A 16,256-nucleotide genomic window follows, 5' to 3' on the forward strand; every position below is an offset into this window, starting at 1 on the left:
GTTGTTGAGCTGGCTGATGTCAAACCATGCTGGGCACAAGATGATCACAACAATCAGCTTGGTGCACTACAGTGCACGGAATGTCATCCATGGGAAAGTGTATAACTTCAATAAGACTTAATGATGTAATGTATTCCTTTGTTATGTTAATTATTATTCTATACATCTGAATTAAGGCGACATTCCACGTGAGAGAAAGTTTCGACATTTTCTCTCAGTGACTGTCGACATAAATGTATTTGATTCATCCACGTGCGAGAAAATTGTTCTGATAGTTCCTATCTGAGAGAGGATTTCTAGCTATCGCGAGTTTCTCTTGAGAGAATGTTTTCGTAGCTTCTTCCACGTGAGAGTAAAACTGTCTGAAAACAGCCATCGGACGGTCATTGATCCCTCCACGTGCGAGTTAGGCCTATTGGGAAAGGTCATTTAGTATGTTGCCTTCAAAGAGAGCGGAGGTAGCAGCCGCGGCTGCGGTGTACATTATTCTACAAAAGAAGAGGAAACCGAAGAGGAAACACAAGATCTGGGTTCACAGGTGGCTGATGAGAAGAGAAACCTATGGGGCCTATCATGCTCTTCAGCAGGAATTACTCCTTGAAGATCCGAAGCATCTTCGAAATTTCCTGCGCATGACAGCAGCTGATTTCGAAGAGTTGGCAATACTGGTTGGGCCCATTATCCACAAGCAGGACACTCCACTGAGACAGGCCATTTCGGTGAGGGAAAGATTGTCGCTCACCATACGTTTTTTGGCAACAGGTAAGGCTTTTTAAAGAAAAGACAAGTTGAAACCGTTGAAAATTTACAAAAAAATAAGTTTTATTTCATATTGCAAACAGAAATACGCTGAATGTTTAACATGTGCAATACTAGTATATTTGTCTTGTTTTCGAATATGTGATTGTCTAGTAGAGTCTAAAATGATTTTTATCATTGCAGGGGACTCATTCTGTAGCTTGATGTACTTATACCGCGTTTCTGAAATAACCATATCTCGAATCGTCCCGGAGGTTTGCAGAGCCATACACGAAGTTCTTAAAGATGAAAACTTGAAGGTAATCATAAAAATCAAAATTAACTGAAGCGTTTAAAGTTAGCAGCACACACTGCTGGCCTACCAAATGTTTTGAAAAATATTGGATGTCAAATTGATAATGTCCTATACAAATTTCAGGGGTAACACGATGGAAGGCTGAATTACTGCATGCCAAACGATGGCATATTTTCACCACTGTAATTTGTACCCGGCTGATAGTTGAATCCTTGAAGCATCATGCTGGTCGTTGAGCTTCGGGACGTGCTTGGAGGTGTAGTCATCTGGCTCTGTTGGTCATCATCTGAATTCTCTGTCATTTCCAGAATCATCCTTTGAATCTTACGTTTCAGTTTCCTTCTCTTCGATTCATTTTTCAATCCTCTCAAATCGGATGCTACGAACGTACCAAACGTGTCAAATTCATCTGTTTCTTGTGACATGACAGCACAGGCCTTTTGCAGAATTTCATTCTCAGTAGTTTTCCTTTTCCGTTTTCTGGCAGATTTACGAACTTCCGGGTGTGGGGGTGGCGGGGTAATTTCGTCAGGGTCATCGTCAATCTGGTTATCATTGTTTTCCACTGGAATAGCCTCTTCATTCCCTTCAGCCGGGGCATTCTGTTTTGGAGTCTGAAAATAGATATTTTTACGCAATAAGTGAAGTAACTAGACATTTCATTCCATTCCTTCCAGTTTCCTGCGGATACTGAGCAATGGCTGAACCTTGCACGTGAGTTTGAGGAAAGGTGGAACTTCCCCAGATGTATTGGTGCACTCGATGGTAAGCACGTTACGATGCAAGCTCCGCGGTCATCCGGAAGTTACTACTACAATTACAAAGGATTCCACAGTATAGTGCTTATGGCAATGGTGGATGGCGAATACAAATTTTCGTTCATTGATGTTGGATGTAATGGCAGGGTCGCAGACGGAGGAGTTTTCGCGAAATGCTCATTGGCTTTGGGTCTCGAAAACAAAACACTTCATTTACCGCCCCCGGAAGTTCTCCCAGGACGAAACAGCAAGGTACCGTACGTTATAGTAGCTGATGATGCATTTCCACTTCGTGAAAACATAATGAAACCGTACCCGTTACGTAATATCCCGGGAGCGATGCGTATTTTCAACTACAGGTTGTCAAGGGCGAGAAGAATTGTCGAAAATGCTTTCGGACTGCTGTCCAGCTTTTTTCGAGTCTTTCGAAAGCCAATACCAGTAGGGCCGGAAGAAACGGAAACAATAGTGTTGGCTTCGTGCGCATTACACAACTTCATGATATCAAAGAAAACCTCCTGTCGTAGCAGGTATGCTCCGCCTGGTACTTTCGATCAGGATAATGAAGGTACACGCATACCTGGTTCTTGGCGAAAAGAGGGTATGCCCAGTGATAACCTGCTTCCCATTGAGCAATTAGCTGGAAATCACCATGCGCTCACTGCTACAGCAATCAGAGATGAATTGCGGGATTACTTCCTATCTCCACAAGGAGAAGTTCCTTGGCAGTATGGATTGATGTAATGATGCTAAATGATGACAGTTTCAGAAGCAAGAGCAAACACGATGTATGAAAAAATACGAAATAAAAATGCAGCGCTTACCAAATTAGTTGTTGAATTTCTTCCTGCCATTCCTCCCTTAATGAACATTAGCACTTGAAAGAACGGCCATTTAGACACGTAGTTTTCATCAGTGCCTTGCCCTGACTTCTTTTTCCCCATCTTCTTTATCTCAGCTGTGTACTGATTGCGGAGGTTGTGTATCTTCCGTTGGCATTCTGTAACATCTCTCTCCACAACTGCCCCAATTTCTTTCCATGCCAACGCCTTCTTTCCCCTGTCTCTGTAGAGATTAGATTGCACATCCCATAGGCACGGGTTGCCCTCATATACAGCTATCAGTTGGAACGTGTCGTTCCGACTCCATTCTTTGCTTGCTTCCATGTTGCTGGTAGCTATGCATATGCGCCAAATGACCAATGCATTGAATACTTGCTGGAAGTTTATTGCAAAATAGAACCAGTCCTATTCACTGAGAGCACTGTCTGACATAACAAAAAGTTTCCGAAAGGACCTATCTTTGGTCAGTCAACATGACATAACTGTTAAAGGCCCTGTGAAGAAACCTGGTATCAACTTCTCGCAGCAGGGTTGGGAAACTGCTTGTGGAAGACCATCACCTCCGCTGTGGTTTAATACATCTGTAATATGATGATTTAATATAAACATTGGAATTTGAAATGCAACTACATGTAATTGCTACGCTCGTTCAACCATTACGATATCCCTATCATAATATCAAGCTGTAAATACATGCGCACAAATTTGGTGAAAATAAACTCGGAGGTAGCCTTACCAGATACCCACAGCCAATGTTACCTGAAAGGTAACAGTTTTTTACCCTGTTACAAAAAGGTTACAAAACTGTATCTTTGGTACTCGTTGTGGATGCAGTCGGGTCTGTAAAATAGTGATCGGGGCGTAATACCAAACTGACTTCTGCTGACGTCCCTTGCTTCGTGGTCTCTATTGAACCATATTTCTTAATCTGTCAGAAACACAACACGGTGGACGCATTTTCCAAAAGGACATTTTTGACTGCTAAACCGGCACGTTTTATCGTCGACAAATAACTCCATTTTTGGCTTTCATGGTCGGTCAATCACAGATAGGCCCGTTGACCTGGTTTGACCAGAAGTGAACGCAAGTGACCAAAGAATATCCGAACAGCTAAAGGCAGTGGAGGGAAAGACGTGAATTACAATAACAAAGCTCACGGCCCTTAGGTCGGTGATTTTTTACTTTTGGGAAAAACCGCTTTCCACTGTTACTATAAATAGCTTGCCGATCACCGCGACAACGATGGGTTGAATAACCAAACACTGGAGACCCGGTGTAATGTTTTTGAGTGTTTCTATTTTTGAGTGTTTCCCCTCATTGTTTGGAAACGCTAAAATATAGATTGACAAGTTTTTCTGTGTTTCCCCCTATTGAAAAGTCATGGTCTCTCTAGCTGCCTATTGTTTGGAAACACTGACACATGGGAAACAACCACAGATGTTACACCGGGCTCGCGATTTTTCACTTTAAAATTTTCTATTTACGTAAGTAGAACCTTGTTAGGTGGTATTTTTGGTTCATAAGAGTCCCTCGATATTGGTTCTTATACACTCGTGAGAATTGTTTGAAAATGAACCGATCTTACCTACTTTAAAAATGATACCATGGCGAAATATTAAGTAGTTAATATTAAGAAGTAATGATGACATGGCTATTATTCCTGGAAGATAACCTTATTATTATTCACTTCCCGTTTGGGTGACTCTCATGAATAATCCTAAATAAGGCATTCAAAGTTTGTCAAGGGAAATACTATGCAAATCACCACTTCAGCGTCATGTCGCAGATCATCCAATCAGGTCGTAGCCTCCACATGAATCATGTGATCAAATATATTGTAAAGGGGCAATGTTGTCTAACGGCCGTGAGCTATAACTTGCGATCGGCACGCGAGATTTTTGTTTTAAGTTTTCTCTTTTATGGATGGATATACATGTATTTGAGAAATTATTTTTGTAAAATATAGCCATCTGTGCATTCCAGATCCCCACGATCGCTTTTCCAAAATATTTGGGCGGAAATAAGCAATATTCAGAACATTGTAAACCGAGGCCTTTTGGAATGGAATGGAATGTATTTTTAGAAAAGAACGGATAGTTAGCACCCTCACGCACTATGCCTCGATGTGTGAATCCAAATCTGAAACGAATATGTCGCATCGTGAAGTCTGTAGGATTGTTCAAAACTCAAATTATGACCACTAAGTAAAAGATAATTTGAGTTTTGCGCCGACTGTCCGTACTTAACTTCACACTAACCAGTAAAGCAGGTATCCCCGAGGGGTGAGTTGCCGCCAAATCGGTCAACAACATATATCCCAACTCCTCGATTCGCTCATGCCGTATCCGGATATCAAGGCAAAGCTAGATCGAGGGGGAACGGAATTAGTGAGATCTAGCCGTATACGGACACCATGGCCGACAATTTCAGCATCATAAAGAAATGAGGAAATTCTCGCTAAAACTTACGGTTTGTCAACTGTTATTACACTAACTGACAGAGAAAATTTGGAATTACATGCGCAGCTGGACGGACAGAAATGATACGGTTTATATAGCGAAAGTGTGGTCAGCGATATACCAGACATGGCAAAATCAAGGGAAAATAGCTCCTTTTGACGAGAACTCGTCGCTCCGGGGACCCCTGAGTGCTTATCATTACATAGCCTGGCATGATAAGCCATGCTTGTCATCTTGTTTGGTACCAAAATTCCACTAAACAAAATTGATAAGAAAGAAATTGCTTATATCGGGTGGATAACAAACCGAACCGAAATTGAAGGGTAATATAACTACTACTTAGATATCAAGTAATTGAATGATATCAATGAATAATAAGTTCTGATTGGGTTTTTTTCATCATGATTCTTAATTTTGTTTGAGATAGGCTTGAAAATGTTGGATTCATTGCAATTAAAATGATGTGTCTTTTTCTAAAGAATAGCTTTTTTTAATTTAAAATTGACAGAAAAATAACGACTCTATAACTATTTAGTTTGACCAGTGTTGGTCATATCGAGTGTTGTGTGTAGATCGTTTGATCTAACTCGCCCACTGTCCGAGAGTTGATACCCCATTGTAATGGTCGACTATCTGTTCAGGGATAAGGCTCACGGAACAATAGGCTCCATCTTGGGAGGATCGATATGAATTGTTCGAATTGGTTCTAAGGGGCCTGTAAACGTGATGGACCAGATGTTATCCAATGATTCAAAACGCTTTATCTCAATTTTCAAAAGGAACATACATGCATTTCTTAATCCACATTTCTCCGAAAGTGTGCGTAATAGCGAGTTTCAGCAAAGAAATAAATATCTCCTGTATGACTTATCCGAAATGCCACCCAAATGTCAAAATCATTTCTTGCGAGTCACCTATAAAATGCAAAGTACACTAAAGGCCTGCCAAACACTCACGATGAGACATAACATGTGATTGGTTTGAGCCGGAGTGTCACGTAGCTAACATAATATGCGTAGTTGGATTATTTTTGTTTAAAAATGATTTTATCCTCTTACCCTACGTTGTCGTCAAAGAAGGCTCGGTTATGTGTCAGTTGATACACATCCTCGCTTAATATTTTCAGTGCATTTTTATTCCATGTTGGCCACACGACCTGCAATTACATTTTAAAGAACGAAAATCAGTTGGTTTATTTCACCTGTCACTCCGTAACGTTAAGACCACAAAAGACTAGTCCTTCATTTTATCTGATGGCTTTGAAGGTACTAAAAATGACACACTCGTAGATCCGTTGATTATGTTCCAGCCTCTTCTTGCAAGCGATTCTTATCTCATTCCGATATGCAACGAACATACTCCGTTTATGCCTGTGGACACCTTCGGAATGCCCGCCACGATCACTGCAAGAAGTCGTCCCAGTCTCAATCTTCCGCGCTTATACTGTAGATAGGACGTGATCAATCGACTTACTGTAAGTCTGGACGCAAGGAGTCAACGCGCCGCGTAGCGGCAAAATAGCGAAGCTGGCGAAACATTTATAACGGGTCACCGTGGCCTTATTATGGACTTATAGCGCGATTGTGGGGTTGTAACTACTTTGCTGTATATTGTCACGAGGAAAGAAAAGCACGCGACCTAACGCCGACCTATTTATGTAAAGTGATAATTAGAAGGTATATAGTTCAGGAAATGTTACTAAAAAATCATTCCATATCGTCTTTTGAGAGCATTTTCAATTGTAAAAAATTATGTCTACGTCACAGAGTCTCTGCAAAGGTCATTTTTATCACAGTAATTTCGCGCAGCCAGAAGTTGTTCACTTATTAGTCTGGCGCATGCCATACCTTCTTTGTACGAGACGTTTTCCAGCACAATGCATATGGGCAGAAGCAACACTGCGCAAGATTACCTCGAGTAGGGGCTGATAATAGATTATCCTAATGAGCATACCTTCCTCATTGAGTTTTCCCAGAATGGTCCATATCACGCGAAGCTCGGGACGGCATGGTTCTTCTATTGCATGTGTAGAGCATTTTTAATTGTAAAAAGTATATGCCTACGTTCCAGTGTCTCTGTAATGGTCATTTTTGTTACAGACGTCTCGCGCAGCCAGACCTTCTTCACTTATTAGTCTGGCGCAAGCCAGGCGTTCTTTGTACTAGGCGTTTTCCACCACAATGTATCTGGCCCGAAGAAACACTGCGCAAGATTACATCAAGCTGGAGCTAAGAATAGATTATGCTAATGAGCATACTTCCTCATTGAGTTTTCCCAGAATGGTGCATATCGCGCGAAGCTACTTAGCCTAATACCATTAGGCCCCGCGTGGCGGCGCTGAGGCGGCCGCCGTAATCAAGAGAGTGAGTGGTTGAGTTACACTAGAAGATACTTGGTCATAACAAAGGATGGACCTAACCAAAATTACTTACATTTTCGCATTGCTACAATGAAAGACCTAATACTGAAACCACATGTCTGTTGACTGTGCTTTAAGAGAGACTAGGCATAAAGCACAGTCAACAGACACCATTTACCCCCTCACACTCAGAAACCACAAACGCCCACCCCTTCCTGTTACCTTAATACTTCTGGATTGCTCTCTGTGTTTTTCAACCCTACGGCAATAATGAGGTATGTGTAGTCTGTAGACTCCGGAATCATGGAAAGCTGGAAAGTAGATGGAAAGCTGGAAAGTTGGAAAGTTTATCATAAAATATGGAATAGCAGATGAAATTATGCATAGACCTTTTGCAGTTTGCATTTTCGGAAATTCCCGAATTTACATAATTATTAGTACATGCACAATGGACTAGATCCACATCGATGCATTACCACTTGACACTTGTGCGCACATTGGAGCCGCTCTTCCACGGCTTACTCCCATCGGAAAACGTGAATTCATCGTTTGTTTTTCATTCTACATAACGTGAAGTATTGTATGACTACACGCCGGGTGTTTTCAAACAAAATCCCCTTGATTTATCAACTTTATCGACGAATTTACGCGCTCGCTCTTTTGTCTACATTCACGATCTCTGGTAGCCCATCTAACACGCATGCACCATATCATGCAAATTTTTGGCCATCGGTCTTTTCCGTGACTAGGAGATTGGTTCGAATTTGGGATTCCCGGAAAAGTTTGGGTAATCCTATACTCAAAGAAGCATTTTAGGTGCAAGAGATGGGGAAACACAGTGATTTGTGACAGTGATTCCAGGGGCTGCCTGTTTTGGGATGAACGGGAAGCACATAACCCTGCCTGCGTATTATTAAAGACGTTATGTCTTGCAGTTAATTGCATTAAAATTATGAATGGTTTTATGGTTACTGGGAATCTATTCAAAAATATTTATATTACACCATTACCTGTTTTCTTGGCGATACTTCGCATAAAATCGCCGGTAAAAACCCGGCGATTTTGGGGGTGAGCTGTTACTGTTCATGTTCCTGTCCATGCTGTCAGCGGCAGACATAGTGGTCTAGGGAAAACAGGCCGTCGATTCGGAATTGAGTTTGAGCGATCGAATTTGCCTCTCAAACGATACTAATATGGGCGCTTTGTCAACATGAGCGCTAAAACTTATAAAACAGCGTCGGTAAGTTTATGGTTATCCCCCTGGGAAACGAATCACATGGAAAGATACATTTGCGCTCAATTCCAGATCCCCTTCAGGGCCGCGAATCGATTCCTAACCCACTCCTGCCATCTACCGTGTTTCTTATAAATCACGGCAGGAGCCTTGAATTCATGTAGAAGGCGACTCGAGGTGGATTGGAGGGCAGTAGAGGAAGGGATTTCGAGTGTATTATATATATTGACACTAGACGCAAAGTGGCCAGCTAGGATCACGCCTATGATTTCTTTGTTCATTGTGATGTAAAGAATGTTGCAAATTCGTTTGAAATACTCCTACAATTTAATACTTTCCGTAACTTTCCACTACTTTCCATCTCTCCATCTACTTTCCGGCTTTTCAAGACTCCGGAAACTACAGTCAACCGAATAATGATGATTCTTCTGTGATCGTCCTTGTTACAATCTTTGGTATAGTTACCTGGCTGAACAACACGCCATAATTCGCAGGAAGCGAAATGTACGTCGTTCAGTTCTTGGACGCTCGATGCCAGGGCCGTAACAACATTGTATACATGTAGTTATGACAGAACGTTTAGAAAGCACTTAGCAAATCAGTACTTGAGTCGTTCCTGAACTACGGACCGCTACTTGAAACGTTGTTACTTCATCTGTCACCTCGTGGCTGTTTTCATAAAATGACCATTCGGCAAAATATCCGTTAATCGCTATATTCAAGCTTTGCGAAATTGGCAAGTACCTCGAGTATGACGTTCGTCCATTGTGAGGATTGTGTGAGCCTAACCTACAGTATTACGAAGGATGATCAATACGTCTGGTCTAGTTAATGTTCAAACATGGTTTACGGACTTGGACGACCCTCACATTGAGGCATTTAAAACATTCATTATTTGCAAGACCCGTAAAATCACTGGCCAGCCATCGAAACTATAAAGTGCATATCAATATTTCCATCAAATATAAGGCGGCTTTGCCTCCATGTAAGCACTGGCGAACGCTGTTGTCAACGATTTCGACGTGAATCTAAACAACCTTGCGCACATGTCAGGTGACCGAGTAGACTTCTACAAGGTGGCCCAGAATTATTTTCCCTTGGACAATATAATTCCATTGTGTATTCATTGTGTGAGGGAAAATAATTCTGGGCCACCCTGTAGTGATAAACATAACCTTGCCTTATATAAAAGAATAAAAGATCACAATCGGCAACGAACAATATAACCTTTAGCGTTTCTCATCGGTTTCAAAGAAAGTGTACTTTTCTTCATGTTCGTGTGAACGTGCCAGAGTCATCACACGCTTTTACACCCTTTTTTTTAGTAATTTTGGTCCTTTTCAGCATGGGAAACCAAAAGTATGTTTGGTTACATTATAAGGATGTCCAGTGCCTGCCAGCTTTAGATTCATCGTATATTAAAGATGGATCGACCAACAATTTGGGAAACAGTGAGATTTACCTGTAATGATTACTGTAGCTTATTTCCAACAACATCTGTACTTTAGACATGTCTGTATATCAATCAGGAGAAAAGGCATTTGGACACGCTGTTGAATATTTCCTGGCGCAACTGGATATTCAGTGTAGCAGGCTGTTTACCGGGATAACTCGTACTGTAGCGAATATGTAATGGGGTCGACTAATCACGTTTTCACCATCCCAGAAGAGCGTAAACACAAAACTTGCCGGTACCTTATCAGTGGTTCGCTGCCAACGATTAAATTGAGAAAAATATCCTACAATAATAACTGCTTTGCGAGAAACTCATTTAATGGAGAAAGAACGTGAAAAAACAACCTTAAGTCAAACGTACACGTCTTAAGTAATGAAATGGCATGCAAGACGCACTGCTGCTAATGCATTGCAGTGCTAGTACGTAAATCAGCATTCAACGGTTTATTACATGAAGCGGGAAACCGTTATCACGACCATTGTGATTGTGTTGGGTCGCTGTTGTGGTTGACCGATCACTCCCCAAAGAGTAATGCGTGCCCTAACGTCATGTCAGGGGTGAACCACTGCCTAATTAATCAAATATGCAGGGATGATGCTAACATAATATTTGATGGTTGCCGGCTGGTTGACTCTATTTGGCGTCTGTAAAACAAAAAATAAGAAATGAAATAGAAACGAAATGGAAATAGGTGTTTATAGAAAGTGAAATTAGCATAGACGGCACCTGGGCCGTGTTCTATTGTTTGTCTATCACGTACATATATGATTATAGGTTCACCAAAGAAGGTATTTGAGGCTACATTACATACGTGTGCGTCTATCACGTACATGTATGATTATCGCTTCACCAAAGAAGGTATTTGAGGCTACATTACATACGTGTGCATGCCAGCATGCATTCTACACATGCTACATTACATGCCCATGATCATGGCATGACTGAGAAATGTGAGGCATGATCACCTGCCCCTAATAGCCTATTTTACAGCAATGCTGACTGCTCTGCTCGGCTGACTGTTTACTGAGTCAGTGGGCCTAACATCCAACCTTGAGAAGTCATTAATCGACCATGAAACACGGTACGCACCGAATCAATTCAGCACACCTTATGCACGTGGTCCTCCATCAGGCCAGAGCCCTGTATTAGACATTGTGTAATTTCCTTTACATTGCTGTTTATAGGTTTTTTTTAAAAATCACCCAAGGGCCAATCAACCCTCACCAAATTTTGTATGTGTTAAGAAGAACCCTTTACCAATATCATGATACACTTTACAGCATTCAAATACCAAATGCCTGAGAAAAAAATGATTCTTATACAGCATATCCGTCAAAACATCGTCACTCGGGCATTGATATGGCCCTATCAAATACGAGTTCTACTGACCAGTGAGACCACATTTTCTTAAATATATTGTCACAAAGCATATTTCTGTGATGGCCAGATGACTCTGTAGATTTAGAATCAACCAACAATTAAGAAAATTTTCACTTTGATCCATCCCAGCCATGTATTTACCACAACTAAATAAGCTCTATCTCTGCCCTAGTATGTCCATATTTCTTTCTTTCTTTTTTGCATTACTTGTATACCGAGAATGGGCCAATTCCACACCAGCCGTCTGTCTTACAGGAGACTGCAGACCAGAAATCGCTGACCCGCTTGAGTTCTGGTTTTCATTCAACCCAATATATGCAGGCCAGAATCCGCCACAGGGCTGTATTTCTATTTCATTTCTTAATTTCTTATTACTTGTTTTACAGACGCCCGACTTTTAAATGAGCATTACTACTGTTTACTATGATATAACCAAACCTCTGAGATTGGTGTAGTGTCAACATATAATGATGTTGACTCTCGGTGTTGTCTGGTCGTCCAAAGTCTTCATATAGTGCAGCTGGGCATTAAAACAATGAACGTAACTATAATTAATGTTGATGGCATTTTCTGACACCGATTCAGAAAGTTTTACGTATACCATAATGGCAAAAATTATAATAAGTCTTGTATATAATGCATTTTGTTCTGCACGTTAAATCTTCCATGGTCTTTGTGTTTTGTCATGACTGTGAATGAATAAAACACAAAACATAAAATGCAGTAACCTTTGTTTCATGTAATTGATCGCTTGAATTGGCTTATTGAAAACAACTTGTGTTTCAATGGCTCCAAAACTGAATTCATGTCTGTCTTCTCTGCCAGAAGATCACCATCTATCACTCATATCAAGGTGGATGGTGAGATATTGCCAAGAGTCGATGCTGTGCGGGATCTTGGTGCTTGGTTCGACAACCACATGACCATGTCAGTCCATGTGAAGAAGGTGTGTCAAAGTGCCTTTGCCAACCTGCACAGCATTGGCCGTATCCGCAAATACCTTGATGTGGATACCACCAAGAAATTGGTTCAGGCACTCGTCATCTCTAAACTGGATTATAACAACGCCCTGCTCTATGCCCTTCCTAAAAAAATCTGTAGCCCCACTGCAGAGGGTGCAGAATGCTGCTGCTAGAGTTATCTCACGAACACGCAAACGTGACCACATCTCGCCGGTTCTGCACTCTCTGCATTGGCTCCCAGTCAAAATGCGTATTGAATACAAACTGCTCACCACAACACACAAGGTAGTGCAGGGAAGAGCTCCTGTGTACCTCAATGAGCTAGTTAAGTTTCAATCTGGTCCAAGGCAGACTCGTTCCACAAGCAGTAACAAACTGCATGTAAAGCGCACCAAACCCGCCTATGGTGACAGGTGTTTCTCTGTCGGTGCTGCCCGCTTGTGGAATGAGCTGCCACAAAACATAACTTCCCAGGAGTCCACTGCAACATTCAAAAATGGGTTAAAGACCTGGTTATTCAGGAAGTTTTATGGGGAGTAGCGCTTTAACAGCAATCGTTCTGAGAAGTGCTATATAAGCACTACAATATTATTATTATTTATCGCACAGGTTACATATTAAGCCAACTTAAAGTTCAACCATTTTTCACTTCATTTCTGCTATAAGCAGCCCCAATCAATTAAAATTTGATTCGTATTTTCGACCCCATAGTTTCTTCTATTGATGGATAACAAACTACATGTAACTGCACTTGTCTGCGCCATGTTTGGCTGGATATTAAACCTCGTCATGAGCATGATGAGTAAACACATGACTTGATGTAGTGGCGGGGAGGGTCGAGGCTGGTCCACTCGTTCGGGGGAGGGGGGGGCGGCGTATGTGTTCTGACACGACCCATGGAGGCAGGTCGAGATTGTTTGTTGATTGATGACCTCTCCAGAAACCTCTTCAATTCCAGAGACGTTTATCGCCGAAAATTCATCAGAGGATATATGCAAGCGAAACTAGACCAACTGGGTGAATGTCATCAGAGTGCGAGTCAAGCTGACAACAAACCATAAATGGCTCAAAGGGGACAAATATCTGAGTAGAAATATCGTTCCGCCTTTCATAGCAACTAAGGGTAGGAGCAAATTGGTACAATCCAATTGTGCATACCAATGAATAATGTTTCTTTATGAAAATAATATTATATGTGCATATGTAACCATCCATCCAATGCGCTCTGAGATTACCTTCAGTAAATATACTGGATGCGATTGGAATTTTGACGTTACTCGACGTTGGCACTAAATTAACACAAGATCTTATTTGACTTTCTTAGACCCATTGAAAGTAGCCTGGTGACGGAGAATAAGCCGTATAATATAAGTTCCGATATGTTTTCCTAACACCTCGAGGGAGAAATCCCGCATAAAATACATAATGCAATGTTGCTTCTTATCGAACCGATCACTTTATTTACGAGTTCGTGCGATTGACCAGCATTTCATATTCATAACAGAATATTTATTCATCAGAAAACATGTTTACTTGCACATTGTCTGTTGACAAATCGAAATGAGAATTTCTGCCGAAAACAGATACCTAATTGACCCCACCATAGCTCATTGAGTGTCTGCGAATTTGCTTTAAGTCATTACCAATAATATTTTACAAGCAGAAATGTGTACGTTAGCAGAGGAACCCCTCGATAATGTTCCAATCATGACATTTATACATCGCAGAGTGTTAAATTAACCGGTTACCTCATCAGAAAATCGATTTTTATCGAAGACACATGCGGAAATTGAATGTTTTTAGTAGTTCTACAGAACACTCACCAGAAATTAACTCTCCAAAAGTTTAGTTTTTATCGACTAGTGTAATAAAACCTGCTTCAATGCAGACATTTTTTGAAATAATGACTTAATGCTGACATGCATGCATAAAATCCCTAACGGCCAAGTTAGAAAATACTAACGCACGTCCGCCATGTTTCAAACGCCCTTAGAAATGACGCGGATAGACTACGAGCTGGCCGCAGCGGCGGTACCGTTTTCACCAAAAGAGCACTGGATGTGAGCATCAATTCATATATCATTCTGACCTCGCGCGACCATTGTTTGAAATTGAACGCCACCTCATCAGACAGTTCGCCAATAAACGCACGGTTTTAATACTAGCAAAGCGGGAAATTGTTTTGCATCTTTAAAGCTCAAAAAATAGGTGCGTGCTCCTATAATCATTGCAGGGTGTCCTGTTCATCTCCTGATTATGTATCTTATGAATTCACTTTGCCAATAATTGTAAAAGGGCAAGCTTTAAAGGTCACTTTGAAACTGAAAATTGTACAGATGGCACAAAAGACGCCATTCTCTCAATCCAAAACTGAAACATATGTTCATTTACAAAAACGGCTTCATGGCCTAGTGGAGAGGACGACAAGGATCAAGTGGCGAGGGTTCCGAGTTCGAACCCGCTCTGCAAATATATTTCTTTTTTTTACACGAGAGCGTCTCTGTGACCTTTTTCGGCAATGAACTTGTTGTTTGCACAGTGAAGTGAGACCAGTCGCTGGGTGTCTATCATGTTTCAACTGCAGTTGATTGTTTGGTAGTCGGGCGTTTGTGTTTTCTAAACCTGACCGTTAGGGGTTTTATGTATGCATGTCAGCTTTTAACTATGGTCGTTTTTTTTTCTCAAGAGGCGAATCGTCAAAGCCAAAGCAAAGGTAAAATGTTGTCGATTCTCCTGATCTCTACTCCATGACTCCACAGCTGTGTATTTCTTTCCTTGTTGATATCAAGAAGTGTTTTAGATAGTCAATGACCACTAATCTATGAGCAGTACAGCTTGCTATTCATTCCAATTTATTTCCACAATATTTTCGCACTAGGCGCTAGTTTCTTTAGAAATGTATCTCTACATCAATTTTTATATAGGAATGCGAGATTTAGATTGTAATAAAGAAACTATGGTTTATACCTAATATAGACTAGAATCCCAGATATAAGGTCTGGTGGGTTTGACCAGGCCTCAATAATAGCTCCTCCCACGAATAATACTCTTAATAGTGCTATTGCTGAAGGGTGGATAAGCTGACAACATGAAGGGGGTGAACAAAGCCGTTGACCAATAGGCAGCAGCAATGAAGTGCTGCGATCACCTGGTCACAGTCTTGAATTCTACATGTCAACTGGCCAAGTCTAAATCAGATCAGGCTTTTTTCATTCACGCGCTGTCATATTGTCCAAATTGCAGAATACAAGGGGGAGCTGCTGTCTTTGAATAGCGCTGGTAAACACTTTTGTGATCGGTAATGAGTTGTCTTAGATCGTTGGACGTAATAGGCCTAATGCATTACAGTACAACCGTGACCACAATGTTGATGAATCGTGGAGGTCAAGTGGATTTTAATTCTCTGATGTTGTCAGAGACATACCTAGGCAAACATTTCACCCTGAAAGTTTACTTCGTGGACATGATGACTTGAGGGACTCGCCAGTAACTTTCTCCTGCCACATTCCTGTTAGAGTCCCTTTCTCCTAGAACAAGTGCTTAGCTGCTGAGTGAGTGTGTAAATCCACATCCGCTGCGACTTCCACTAGGTTCCACTTCCACTAGCTTCCACATCTTAAGGGCTGCACACCCATAAACAGGGAGTGTATTAGTTAGTTTTTTTGGAGGGGGATTTGCCATCCCCACCCCCTCTAACTACGCCCCTCTGAACAGACTTAGAGTGATCCATTGCACCAAGGGGAAGGGTAGGG

General features: G+C 41.4%; 2 protein-coding genes across 6 annotated transcripts in view; both read right to left on the minus strand.

Moving 5' to 3' along the window:
• The window catches only part of LOC135493600 (glycine receptor subunit alpha-2-like), a 387,954-nt gene that overhangs the window by 308,084 nt on the left and 63,614 nt on the right, over positions 1-16,256 (minus strand). For 4 of the 5 annotated variants that reach the window (XM_064781068.1, XM_064781066.1, XM_064781067.1 and 1 more), the window contains exon 2: positions 6,172-6,269. The exons of the other annotated variant lie outside the window; for it this stretch is intronic. The gene's annotated coding sequence lies outside the window, so the exon portion shown is untranslated. The remainder of the gene's footprint in view (positions 1-6,171; positions 6,270-16,256) is intronic. 5 annotated transcript variants of the gene reach the window in all.
• LOC135493565 (uncharacterized) lies at positions 1,201-2,978 on the minus strand. Its single transcript, XM_064780973.1, has 2 exons — positions 2,637-2,978; positions 1,201-1,668 (listed from the first exon to the last, which is right to left on the minus strand). The coding sequence occupies exons 1-2, from the start codon at positions 2,976-2,978 to the stop codon at positions 1,201-1,203; spliced, it is 810 nt and encodes a 269-aa protein (XP_064637043.1).

This window comes from Lineus longissimus, chromosome 9 (assembly GCF_910592395.1).
Source record: "Lineus longissimus chromosome 9, tnLinLong1.2, whole genome shotgun sequence".
Classification (NCBI taxonomy): domain Eukaryota; kingdom Metazoa; phylum Nemertea; class Pilidiophora; order Heteronemertea; family Lineidae; genus Lineus; species Lineus longissimus.